This window comes from Aegilops tauschii, chromosome 5 (assembly GCF_002575655.3).
Source record: "Aegilops tauschii subsp. strangulata cultivar AL8/78 chromosome 5, Aet v6.0, whole genome shotgun sequence".
Classification (NCBI taxonomy): domain Eukaryota; kingdom Viridiplantae; phylum Streptophyta; class Magnoliopsida; order Poales; family Poaceae; genus Aegilops; species Aegilops tauschii.
In genome coordinates, this window is record NC_053039.3 from 469,623,942 (window position 1) to 469,636,855 (window position 12,914).

At 45.1% G+C, this 12,914-nt stretch overlaps 1 protein-coding gene across 1 annotated transcript; it reads left to right on the plus strand.

The window, feature by feature from the left end:
* The first annotated feature begins 783 nt into the window (after positions 1–783).
* Positions 784–2,963, plus strand: LOC141022138 (receptor-like protein kinase FERONIA). The gene has a single exon (XM_073498172.1). It carries the CDS (start codon positions 1,042–1,044, stop codon positions 2,179–2,181), a length of 1,140 nt encoding a protein of 379 aa, XP_073354273.1. The 5' UTR covers positions 784–1,041; the 3' UTR covers positions 2,182–2,963.
* The last annotated feature ends 9,951 nt before the right edge of the window (positions 2,964–12,914 follow it).

Sequence of the window (12,914 nt, forward strand, 5' to 3'; positions counted from 1 at the left end):
GGCCATGTCTCGATGACCAGCAAGGGCATCGAGCTGTGCCGGCGGCGTGCAGGAAGAAATGCCCATCACCTGTTTGTTGAAAAGCCCAAGAAGAAAATCCCAAGGAGAAAAAGCAAAAATGGAAAAGAGATAAATACTTGAGTCATTTACAGGTGGAACCTTGTCCAACTCAGCATATTGTCCACACAAGCAAGCCATGTCATCTTGACAGGTGGACCCAACTTGTCAGTTTTGTTGTTTTCACGTGCTGTTGGGGATATAACTATTAGGTATGACCCGCCTAGGAGGGGCGGGGTTATAACTATGACGATTCATGAAGCCCAAGACGAGGACAATTCCACGACACGTGCTTATCAGACAATCAGTGATCTTCGTTAGTCGTTAGGCACAAAGTTGATGGTTTTTTATGCCCTGACTCAAATATGGTACTAAGTTGTTACCCTAACCCCAAGTGTGATAGTTTTGGATAAATAACTCCCTCCTCCCCATTTTCAAGTGGGTGGGCCCCTTCCTCCCCAATCCTCCGATACTAATCCCCCAGCTGACTCGTAGGTGTAGTATTACCCGTCCCACGAGCAATGCTACATCTAATAAAACTTACTTTAAGTTTTACGTAAATAACCAGACGACAAACTGTGATTGGGATTAGAGAGGAGGAGGGGCCCACCCCCTAGAAATCAGGCGGGGAGAGAGAATGTTGTGAAGGAAAGTTAAGTGAGGCTTCGTAAGTTGTTAGTAGATGTAGTATTATTCCCCTTCCCACACCTGCCTCTCGTCTCCTTTTCTTTCTTTTTTTTGAAATTTTCTCGTCTCCTTTTTTGAGTTGTGGCTCTCATCCAAGGCAGAAGCCCTCTTGAAGACTTGGCTCCCGACAAACGCTCCCACTCCATCCCTCCTTTCCGTGACTAGCTCTTCCCCTGTTCTCTCTGACCGATCCAAACGAACCATGCATGTCCTAATCACCAATCTTTAGATCTCCTTCCTTCTGCATTGGCCCGGCCGCCTCACTCCACCTGTGTGTCAGTCCGTGCACGGCAGAACATGGCTGACACAGCTCGTCACCCATTGCTGATCTTGCTTGCCGTTGTGGCCGCTACCGCGATCATCGTGGCCATCAGCGTGGTTGTAGTGTTGTACCACAAAAGGAACAAGAGGAAGAAGAACAGGGAGCTCAGCGACGCCGGGTCACGCACGTCTGCAAGGTGGTTGCCGCAATACAACTCTTACGCCGTTGGTAAGTCGTTCACATTCGAGGAGATAAGGGAGGCAACCAGTAATTTCGCACAGTCGCTGGTGATCGGCGTGGGCGGCTTTGGGAAAGTGTTTTGCGGCGTCGTGGACGACGGTACCAAGAAAGTGGCCATCAAGCGGTGGAACCCGTCACCGGAGCAGAGCATGCACGAGGTCCAGGCGAAGATCGAGGCGCTGTCCAAGCTGCAGCACCCGCACCTTGTCTCCCTCATTGGCTTTTGTCTGTTTAAGAAGGAGATGATCCTCGTGTGGGAATACATGGAGCACGGCACGCTTCGGGAGCACCTGTACAACAACAGCGGCAAGCCGGTGCTATCATGTTCATGGCGGCACCGCCTCCACATGTGCATCGGTGCCGCGCGGGGCTTGCACTACCTCCACACCGGCGGCATCATCCACCGGAACGTCAAGACCACCACCATCCTCATCGACAAGAATTGGGTCGCCAAGGTGTCGGACTTCGGCTTCCCCAAGTCCGCCCTGACCAGGGCGAGCCAAATGCACCTCAGCACCAGTCATGTCAACGGGAGCTACGGATACACTGACCCGGAGTATTTTTGTCGGGAGCAGCTCACTGACAAGTCAGACGTCTACTCCTTCGGCGTCGTGCTCTTCGAGGTGCTTATGGCAAGGACGGCGCTGAACCCGGCGCTGCCAAGTGACCAGGTCAGCCTCGCCAATTACGCGCTTGCCTGCCAGCGGAACGGCACCCTGCCGGACGCCGTCGACCCGGTGATCAAGGACGAGATCACGCCAGAATGCCTCGAGAAATTCGCCGAGACGGCCGTGAAGTGCCTCGCTGACCAAGGCATGGAGCGGCCTACCATGGGGGGCGTGTTGTCCAACCTAGAGCTGGCGATGCAGCTGCTTAATTCCATGCCGATGCAAAATAAACCACTGATACAACAAAATCATATGTTGTATGTGTAGTGGTTTTTGCACTTATTTTAGCGGATTTGCTAATTCACTGTAGGTAGCAGCTTGAATTTTGAAATTGTGTTAGTCGATTTCTTGACGTATTTTTTCTGGACTGTTTTTGTGAGCTGGTTTGGCCCGCTTCTTTCTTAGGAAACTTCATTATTTTGATTTTGTTTGAATTTTATTTTATTTTCTTACTTTTTAAGGGTAGAGAGTGGTTTTCTACACCCATCCTTGGTGCACCCACAGTGCATCCACGCAAGAAAACATACCAAAACATTTTGAAAAAATCTGAAAATTTGTGGGAATGATCATCAACAAATGTTAAAGAGGCTTGCCAAGTTTGGTGGTCAAATGACATCGGAGGAGCTCTATATGTCTTCTTGCGTGGGTGCACCGAGGGTAGGTTCAACCACTACTTTTCCTAAAGGTTAATACCAATGCCACTACCTTATAAAACTTCATTATTTTGATATTGATTTTGTTTTTGTTATTATTTTATTTTCTTTCTTTTTAGTCATAATACCAATGCCTCTAATTCATTCCTTCTTATGAAATTTCTTTTTATGAAAAATCCACTATCGTATGCTTGTACACAACTTGGCTTAAGGGCATTAAGGGTGAACAAACTCCAGCGCGGACTCCGCCTCCAGCCGCAACTCCTTCGCCTCCGAGTTCTTCAGGGGTACTCGCCCGACTCAGTTGCTTGTTCACCCTTGACACACAACTTGCCCGACATCTACCAGTTGCATGCCCATTCTTGATACGTTACTTGGCCATAGCGGGCCAGTGCATGTCCTTCTTTGACAAACAACTCACCCGATCAAGTTGCATGTCCACCCTCGACAGGCAACTTGCCTGCCCCAGTTGCAACTTTACCATATATTCCCAACTAGGCTTTCTATTAGCCTCGTTTGCACGTCCATCATTGACTCGCAATCGGGCCTCGGCCCTTTTTTTTGTCAAAGTTACAAGTTCACACTCGACTAGCAAACTAGTAGCGACTTTTTTTGTCATAGTTACAAGTCCAACCTCGACTCGCAACTGGTCCTAACATTTTTTTTCTTGTTTCGACCTTTTGCTTCGGTTGCAAGTTCACCCTCCACTGATAATTAGGCCTGATCCTTTTTCGTCCCAGTTGCAAGTACACACTCAACATGCAAAATAACCCCTCAACCTTTTTTTCCCAAGTTACAAGTCCACCCCAGACTCGCAACTGGGCCTGACTTTATTTTGTCTCATTTGCAAGCCCACCCTCAACTCACAAATTGGATCTGAGTTTTTTTCTGCTCAGTTGTAAGTCCACCCTCGACCTGCAACTGATCGTCGACCCTTTTTCTTGTCCCAACTGGAAGTCCACCCTTTGACCCGTAACTGGGCCCGACATTTTTTTGTACCAGTTTCACATCCATCTTCGACTCGCATCAAGGCAAGAGCTACCTTGTTTTGTCCTAGTTGCAAGTCCACACTCGACATGCAACCGGACCCTAGCATTTTTTCCTAGTTGCAAGTCCACCCTTGATATGAAACTGGCCCTCAACCCCTTTTTATGCCTCAGTTGCAGTTCGTCCTTTGACCCACAACCCGATAGTATTTTTGTACCAGTTTCAAGTTCACTCTCGATTCGCAACTAGACCCGAGCTATGTTTTTTTCCCTAGTTGCAAGTCCACACTCGACACGCAACCAGACCATGACATTCCCCCCCCCCTACTTGCATGTCCACCCTCAACTTGCAACTGGGGCCCCAGTTGCAAGTCCACTCTCGACTCATAACTGGGTACGATCTTTTTTATCCTAGTTACAAGTCCACCATCGACATGCAACTGGAGGTGGCAAGACCAAGATTTTTTCCTCTCTTTATTATTTATTTTATTTTTCTACTATTCCAAAATTCCTTTCCTTTTCTTGTCTTTTTTCAATAGTTAATGGGAATAGAATTGAACATATTTTTAAATGAATGATGTATGTAATTTTAAATACGCAACAAACATTTATAAAAGACAAATAAAATATTTTTAAATATGTGAAGTATATTTCTTAAATAATGTTAAACGATTTTTAAATGGTTTTGCTAATTCTCATCTAGATGAAGCTTTGCCACATCAAAATTTTCCACTACACAATCAATTGCTAAAATATTTTGTCGAAACTATTTGATCGATGTGTCCTGTGTGGTTGTGTTCCACATCGGCCCATTTTTTTGGTCGCACGCTAGGGCCTCTATGTCCTGTGTGTCTCTGCTGCATCGATGTGTGTGCATGTCCGTCCCTTGTCGGTCATGTGTTTTGTTTGCATGCCCGTTGGGCTTTGAGGTTTCACGCATGTGTAGTGTAGGGTCAATGGGTGTACGTGTTTTCCAATATGTTTAAACTGGTACATAATGGGAACAATGTCCTACGATTTTTTCCCGAAAAATGTTTTAAGAAAAATAACGTGATAAGTTTGCATGTCTGCCTCTAATGCGCAATTACACATTGCAAAGTCACCCTTAACTTTCAGCTGGTTTGATCCCCCCCACCACCACACCCTCAGTTGCAAGTATAGCAACAATTTGTAACCAAGCCTGACATTTTTTTCTGCCCCAGTTACAAGTCCATCCTCAACTCACAACTAGGCTTGAAGTATTTTTTTCTCCAGTTGCAAGTCCGCCATCAACTCACAACTGGGCTCAACTTGGGTCCGACACCCTTTTTTGCCTTGGTTGCAAAGTGACCCTAAAGTTCTAAGTGGGCAAATATTTTTTCTACCTCATTTGCAAGTCCACCAATAGCTAGGTCCGATCCTTTTTCTTTGCTTCAATATCAAGTCCACCCTCTACTTCTAATTGGGCCCGAAGTTCTTTTCTCCCAGTTGCAAGTCCACCATCGACTCGTAACTGGGCGTGATCTAGGCCCAACCTTTTTCCGCATCAGTTGCAGGTCCACCATCGACTCGCGACTGGACCCAAAGTTTTTTTGTCTCAATTGCATATCCACTCTTGACTCGCAACTAGGCCCAAATATTTGTTGTCCCAGTTACAAGTCCACCATTGATTCGTAACTACGCTTGATCCTGGCCTGATTGATTTTTGTCTTAGTTGCAAACTCAAGCTCAACTTGTAACTGGACCCAACCTTTTTTGCACATCAAATGCAAGTCTACAGACAACTTGCAACCAAGCCCCATCCTTTTTTTTGCCTCGGTTGCAAGTCCACCATCGACTCACAACTGGTCCTAAAGTATTTTTTTTGTCCCAGTTACAGATCCATCATGGACCCACAACTGAGCTTGATCTGGGCCCAACCTTTTTGCCTTGGTTGCGACTCCACCAACAACTTATAACCGAGCCCAACCCTTTTTTCTGCCTAGTCCTTGAAAAGAACGACATATCCTTGGGCCGGCCTTGTTAACAGGAGGCCACAAGTGCATGTGTTTGCATCTCTAATGGAGAGCAACTAGTTGACGAGCGCTCATTCGGGAGCCTCACAACGATCAGCCCACTTGGCATGCTCTCAGCCGCCGCCACGTGTCGCGCTCTGGGCGCTCTCTTCGATCTTTTTAATTTTTCCGCACGCGTTTTCGTCTTTTAAAACAGTTTTCCCCGGGGTTTTTTCGACGTTTTGGTTTTTCATCGGTCTTCCTTAGCTTTTGGGCAAAGAAATTTGAGCAAAAAAACGTGTTTTTTTCCTTTCGCGAGAGGCACGGTTTTACTTCCGCGAGAGTCACGGTTTTGCTTTTTAGAGAGACCGAGCCATGCCTCTCGGAAACGAAAAAAACGCATTTTCTGTATTTTTTTCTTCCGTTAGAGGCACATTTTGCGTCCGCCAGAGTCACGGTTTTGCTTTCACGAGAGACACGACCGTGCCTCTAAGAAACGAAAAAAATACGTTTTTTTTATTTTTTTTCTTCCGCTAGAGGCACAATTTTGCTTTCATGAGAGGCACGGTTGTGATTTCGCGAGAGGCATGGCCGTGCCTCTTTCGGAAAGGGGAAATAAACCGAGCTCCCGGGATGATTGTTTCGTTCGGTTTTTTCGTGAAAAAAAGTTCATCAAAACCCATTAACATGGTATCTAGTTTTAAAGATCTCGACGCGAGGAATCCAACGGTGAAAACGGTTCGAGCTCTGCACACACGGTTTAAGAGGTAAAATGTTTTGAATAATCGGATCTACGAAAAAAAAGAAAACTCATAGTATGCGACAAGGGATGCACATGCAGCACGCCACTTGTCATAACCTTAGAAGGTGAGAGTGATCTTTGTGAGAAGTACTCCTCAATTAATAATTTCGTCTCTACTATCAGCAAAAATGCTACACACACGGATCTTTAGGGGGCTGCAACGGACCCCTTCCATCTTACTCTTAAACTACCCCTGATTTTTATGGGGTGGGGCCCGGTTCACCTCTTCTTTCCAATGACACCTTTCCACATCAGCACGTCCTGTAAAAATCCGTGAAATTATTCCTTGTGTGTAGCAAAGCCGCTACTGTCAGTCAACAAGCCGTTTCCTGTTCGACGCTTAACGAGCCCGTTACAACGTATTCCGTAGCGAGCGCCGACGCGAGAGGTGTCCTCGCTGTTGACCGGCCAACCCACGTCAGATACCCTTTTAACCTGTTTTAGAAAGCTTCCAAATGTTTTTTGCCTTTCTTTTTATTTTCCTTTTTATTAGGTTTTTCTCTAGTTTTCGTTTTCACTGGTTTCACTGTGTTTTTTGGTTTCCTTTTTCTTTCTTTTTCTTTTTTTCTTTTTCATTTTTTCCTTTTTCTTTATCCATTTTAAATTTCATGATTTTTTTAAATTGCAAACAATTTTTAATTTTTGTTAACTTCTTCAAATCGATAATTGTTTATAGTTTTCATGAAGATTTTTAAATCTATGAATGTTCTTTTTAAATCCGCAAAATTGTTTCAAATTTGTGAACTTTTTGCAAATCCCTTACATTTCTCACATTCCTAAATATTTTCTAAATTCATGAGCATTTTTAAAATATGCGTACTTTCTTCAAATTGGTGAAGTTCTTTTTCAAACTCGTGAACTTTTTTCAAATCCATGAAGTTTTCAAAATCATGATTTTTTCGTTTGAAATCGCAAACTTGTTTTAAGTGTTACGAGCAAAATACAATGATCAAGATATTGATCTGTGGACAGCAGTGGAAGATATCCTTATGTACCTGAGAAGTACTTGGGGGCATATTTCTCGTAATGGACATGATGAAGAGTTAAGTTGTAAAATATTACACCGATGCAAGCTCGTTCTAAGTTACGTCAGTGCTATCTTCACTAGTGATACAAATGATTTTTGATTTTAATTATGGTTTTGTAATTACACAAATTGGTGGCACAGTAAGGTGGAATTATTTTGAGCACAAACTGCGACAGATTTGACAATAGAGGCTAAAGTATATTGCTTCTTTGGAAGTGGCAATGGAGGGTGTTTGAACTAAAGAAGTTCGTCATCGAGTATCGTAGTTTTGTCACAACAGATGTCCTCGTGAAAGGATTAAGTCTTGAGGCCATGGCAACTAGGTGGTGCCTTGAACGGGGTTGATCGAAAACGAAGGACACGAGTTACCCAAGTTTGGCGCATCATGGTGGAGGTAAAATCCTACTCCTGCCTGATTGATATTGATGATGATCTCGATTACAAGGATTCACTTTCACTACCTATATTTTGAGAGGTTGTAACCTAACTTTGGGTCCTAGGAACTACCATTTATATAACAGGTTAAGTCCCTAGTTTTACAGAAGAATACGGGTCGTACTCTTAACCCGTATCTTGCTCGATCTCATATTGATCGTGCTCTCCAAGTTTAGGAAACTTCTCCTAGGCCTCTGCATGCACAAGGCTCATGTGAGAGCTGGTCATCAGGCCGAGTCTTGTTTTAGACCTTTGGTTTCTCTTCTGGCTTGGCTCTTCCATGACTCGGAAGTGGTGTGAATCCTAAAGCTTACAAGCTCAAAGATCGGGTCACACTTGAAGGAAATATGCCGTAGAGGCAATAATAAATTTGTTATTTTATATTTCCTTATTCATGATAAATGTTTATTATTCATGCTAGAATCGTATTAACCGGAAACTTGATACATGTGTGAATACATAGACAAAACACCGTGTCCCTAGTATATATGCCTCTACTAGACTAGCTCGTTGATCAAAGATGGTTAAATTTTCCTAGCCATGGACATGAGTTGTCATTTGATAAACGGGATCACATCATTAGTGGAATGATGTGATGGACAAGACCCATCCGTTAGCTTAGCATAATGATCGTTCAGTTTTATTGCTACTGCATTCTTCGTGTCAAATATATATTCCTCCGACTATGAGATTATGCAACTCACGGACACCGGAGGAATGCCTTATGTGCTATCAAACGTCACAATGTAACTGGGTGATTATAAAGATGCTCTACAGCTATCTCCGAAGGTGTTTGTTGGGTTGGCATAGATCGAGACTAGGATTTGTCACTCCGAGTATCGGAGAGGTATCTCTGTGCCCTCTCGGTAATGCACATCATATGAAGCCTTGCAAGCAATGTGACTAATGAGTTAGTTACGGGATGATGCACTACGGAACGAGTAAAGAGACTTCTCGGTAACGAGATTTAACTAGGTATGAAGATACCGACGATTGAATCTCGGGCAAGTAACATACCGATGACAAAGGGAATAACGTATGTTGACATTGTGGTTCGGCCGATAAAGATCTTCGTAGAATATGTGGGAACCAATATGAGCATGCAGGTTCCGCTATTGGTTATTAACCGGAGAGGTGTCTCGGTCATGTCTACATAGTTCTCGAACCCGTAGGGTCCGCACGCTTAACGTTCGATGACGATGTGTATTATATGAGTTATGTGTTTTGGTGACCGAAGGTTGTTCTGAGTCCTGGATGAGATGACGGACATGACGAGGAGTCTCTAAATGGTCGAGAGGTCAATATTGATATATTGGAAGGTTATATTCGGACACCAGAATTGTTCCGGAGAGGTTTGGGTATTTTTCGGAGTACCAAGGGGTTACCGGAACCCCCCGGGGAAGTATTGGGCCTTAATGGGCCATAGTGGAGAGGAGGAGGCAGGCCACAAGAGGTGGCGCGCCCCCCGCCATGGGGAGTCCGAATTGGACTAGGGGGAGGGGGCGCGGCCCCCCTTTCCCTCTCCCTCTCCCTCTCTTTCCCTTTTTCCCCTCCGTTGGAAAGGAGGGGGGGCGACTAGGGCTTGGAGTCCTAGTGGGACTCCCCCCCACTTGGCGCGCCCCCTAGGGCCGGCGGCCTCCCCTATCCTCCTTTATATACGGGGGCAAGGGGGCACTCCAAAGCACAATAGTTGTTTCTTAGCCATGTGCGGTGCCCCCCTCCACTATTTACTCCTCCGGTCATATTGTCGTAGTGCTTAGGCGAAGCCCTGCGCGGATCACATCACCAACACCGTCACCACACCATCTTGCTGACGGAACTCATCGACTCCTTCGTACCTCTACTGGAGCAAGAGTTCGAGGGACGTCATCAAGCTGAACGTGTGCAGAACTCAGAGGTGCCGTACGTTCGCTACTTGATTGGTTGATTCGAGAAGACATTCGACTACATCAACCGCGTTAAGTTAACGCTTCCGTTTTCGGTCTACGAGGGTACGTGGACAAATTCTCCCCCTCTCATTGCTATGCATCTCCTAGATAGATCTTGCGTGAGCGTAGGAGTTTTTTTGAAATTGTATGCTACGTTTCCCAACAGTGGCATCCGAGCCAGGTCTATGCGTAAATGATATGCACGAGTAGAACACAAAGAGTTGTGGGCGGTGATCGTCATACTTCTTACCACCGATGTCTTATTTTGATTCGACGGTATTGTTTGATGAAGCGGCCCGGACCAACCTTATATGACCAATGTCTTATATGGTTCTCGCTTTATTGTATGAAATACAAACACTATGTAATTGCTTTACTGTATCACCAAGCGATAGCGATAGTCGTAGAAGCAATGGTTAGTGATACGACCACGACGCTACGATGGAGATCAAGGTGTCAAGCCGGTGACGATGGAGATCATGACGTTGCTTCGATGATGGAGATCAAAAGCACAAGATGATGATGACCATATCATGTCACATATTTTGATTGCATGTGATGTTTATCTTTATGCATCTTATTTTGCTTAGTACGGCGGTAGCATTATAAGATGATCCCTTACTAAAATTTCAAGGTATAAGTGTTCTCCCCGAGTATGCACCCTTGCAAAAGTTCTTCGTGCTGAGACACCACGTGATGATCGGGTCTGATAAACTCTACATTCAAATACAATGGGTGCAAGCCAGTTTGGCACACGTGGAATACTCGGGTTAAACTTGACGAGCCTGGCATATACATATATGGCCTCGGAACACTGGAGATGGAAAGGTCGAACGTGAATCATATAGTAGATATGATTAACATAGTGATGTTCACCATTGATGAATACTTCATCTCACGTGATGATCAGACATGGTTTAGTTGATTTGGATCCGTATCATTTAGATGTCTTGAGGGATGTCTATATAAGTGGGAGTTCTTAAGTAATATGATTAATTGAACTTAATTTATCATGAACTTAGTCCTGATAGTTTTTGCATATCTATGTTGTAGACCAATGGCTCGTGCTACCGTTCCTTTGAATTTTAGTGTGCTCCTAGAGAAAGCTAAGTTATAAGATGATGGTAGCAACTACGCGGATTGGGTCCGTAATTTGAGGATTATCCTCATTGCCGCACAGAAGAATTATGTCCTTGATGCACCGCTAGGTGTACCACCTGCCCCAGCAACTGCAGACATTGTGAATGCCTAGCAGTCGCGTGTTGATGACTACTCGTTAGTTCAGTGTGCCATGCTTTACGGCTTAGAATCGGGACTTCAAAGAAGTTTTGAACATTATGGACCATATGAGATGTTCCAGGAGTTAAAGTTAATATTTCAAGAAAATGCCCGAGTTGAGAGATATGAAGTCTCCAACAAGTTATATAGCTGCAAGATGGAGGAGAACAGTTCTGTTAGTGAGCACATACTCAGAATGTCTGGGTACCATAACCACTTGACTCAACTGGGAGTTAATCTTCCTGATGATAGTGTCAATGACATAGTTCTTCAATCACTACCACCAAGCTATAAAGGCTTCGTGATGAACTATAATATGCAAGGGATGGAAAAGACAATTCCTGAGCTCTTCGCAATTCTAAAGGCTGTGGATGTAGAAATCAAGAAGGAGCATCAAGTGTTGATGGTTAACAAGACCACTAGTTTCAAGAAAAAGGGCAAAGGGAAGAAGGGGAACTTCAAGAAGAATGAGAAGCAAGTTGTCACTCCCGGGAAGAAACCCAAAGCTGGACTGAGAGGTAAGATCATGGACTTGAAGGTTGTTCGGATCTCGGATAAGATCACGGACAAGACGAGGAGTCTCGAAATGGTCGAGAGGTAAAGATTGATATATTGGAAGGTTATATTCGGACAACGGAATGGTTCCGGAGAGGTTCGAGTATTTTTCGGAGTACTGAGGGGTTACCGGAACCCCCCGGGGAAGTATTGGGCCTTAATGGGCCATAGTGGAGAGGAGGAGGCAGGCCACAAGAGGTGGCGCCCCCCCATGAGGAGTCCGAATTGGACTAGGGGAGGGGGCGCGGCCCCCCTTTGCCTGTCCCTCTCTTTCCCTCTTTCCCCTTCGTTGGAAAGGAAGCTGGGGCCGACTAGGACTTGGAGTCCTAGTGGGACTCCCCGCACTTGGCGCGCCCCCTAGGGCCGGCGGCCTCCCCTATCCTCCTTTATATACGGGGGCAAGGGGGCACCCCAAAGCACAATAGTTGTTTCTTAGCCGTGTGCGGTGCCCCCTCCACGTTTACTCCTCCGGTCATATTGTCGTAGTGCTTAGGACTCCTTTGTACCTCTACTGGATCAAGAGTTCAAGGGACGTCATCGAGCTGAACGTGTGCAGAACTCGGAGGTGCCATACGTTCGGTACTTGATCGGTTGATTCGAGAAGACGTTCCACTACATCAACCGCGTTAAGTTAATGCTTCCACTTTTGGTCTATAAGGGTACGTGGACACACTCTCACCCTCTCGTTGCTATTCATCTCCTAGATAGATCTTGAGTGAGCGTAGGATTTTTTTTGAAATTGCATGCTATGTTTCCCAACAACACTTATGCCAGGTCTAAACCGTGGGGAATATCCCCAACATTAGCTCCGAGTTTATCTTGGATTCATCCATGTTAAACTCCATCCTGAAAAAATAAGATAAGTGAAAATATGTGAAGGGTTGTACCCCGGGTCTGAATTCCTTCAGAGCCAGCTTCCGCTTCATCTTTCCTGTCTTATAATTTCTTATTCCTTTAAATCTTATGGTCGGGTCTCCGCCCAAAATCCAAATGTTTTTGAGTCTCAAAATTCTTCAACACTTAGCGTTTTTACTGCTCCATATGTTACATCATTTCAGCCACTTTGACACATGTGCATGACCTCGTAACGAATATTTGAGTGGATATGTCAAATCTTGTCAACACGAAAATGGAGGCGCCTTTTTAGCCAAAATTTACTGCGCTGCCCTGGGGTTCCACCCCGTCTCCTCGATCCTACCATGCCTATAAATAGGCCAGTGGGGTCTCAGATTCACTTTTTACCCCGCCCCTTCATGCTCTTCTTCCTCTCGACTCAGTCACCCTCGCGAACACCTCGAGCACGTTGACTTCAACCGTAGCGGAAGCAAACCCATTGACGCCGTCGCCGAGACTCATCAGAACC

Excerpts from the sequence above, each read along its gene's own strand:
- LOC141022138 (XM_073498172.1), top strand. The coding sequence starts at position 1,042 with ATGGCTGACACAGCTCGTCACCCATTGCTGATCTTGCTTGCCGTTGTG.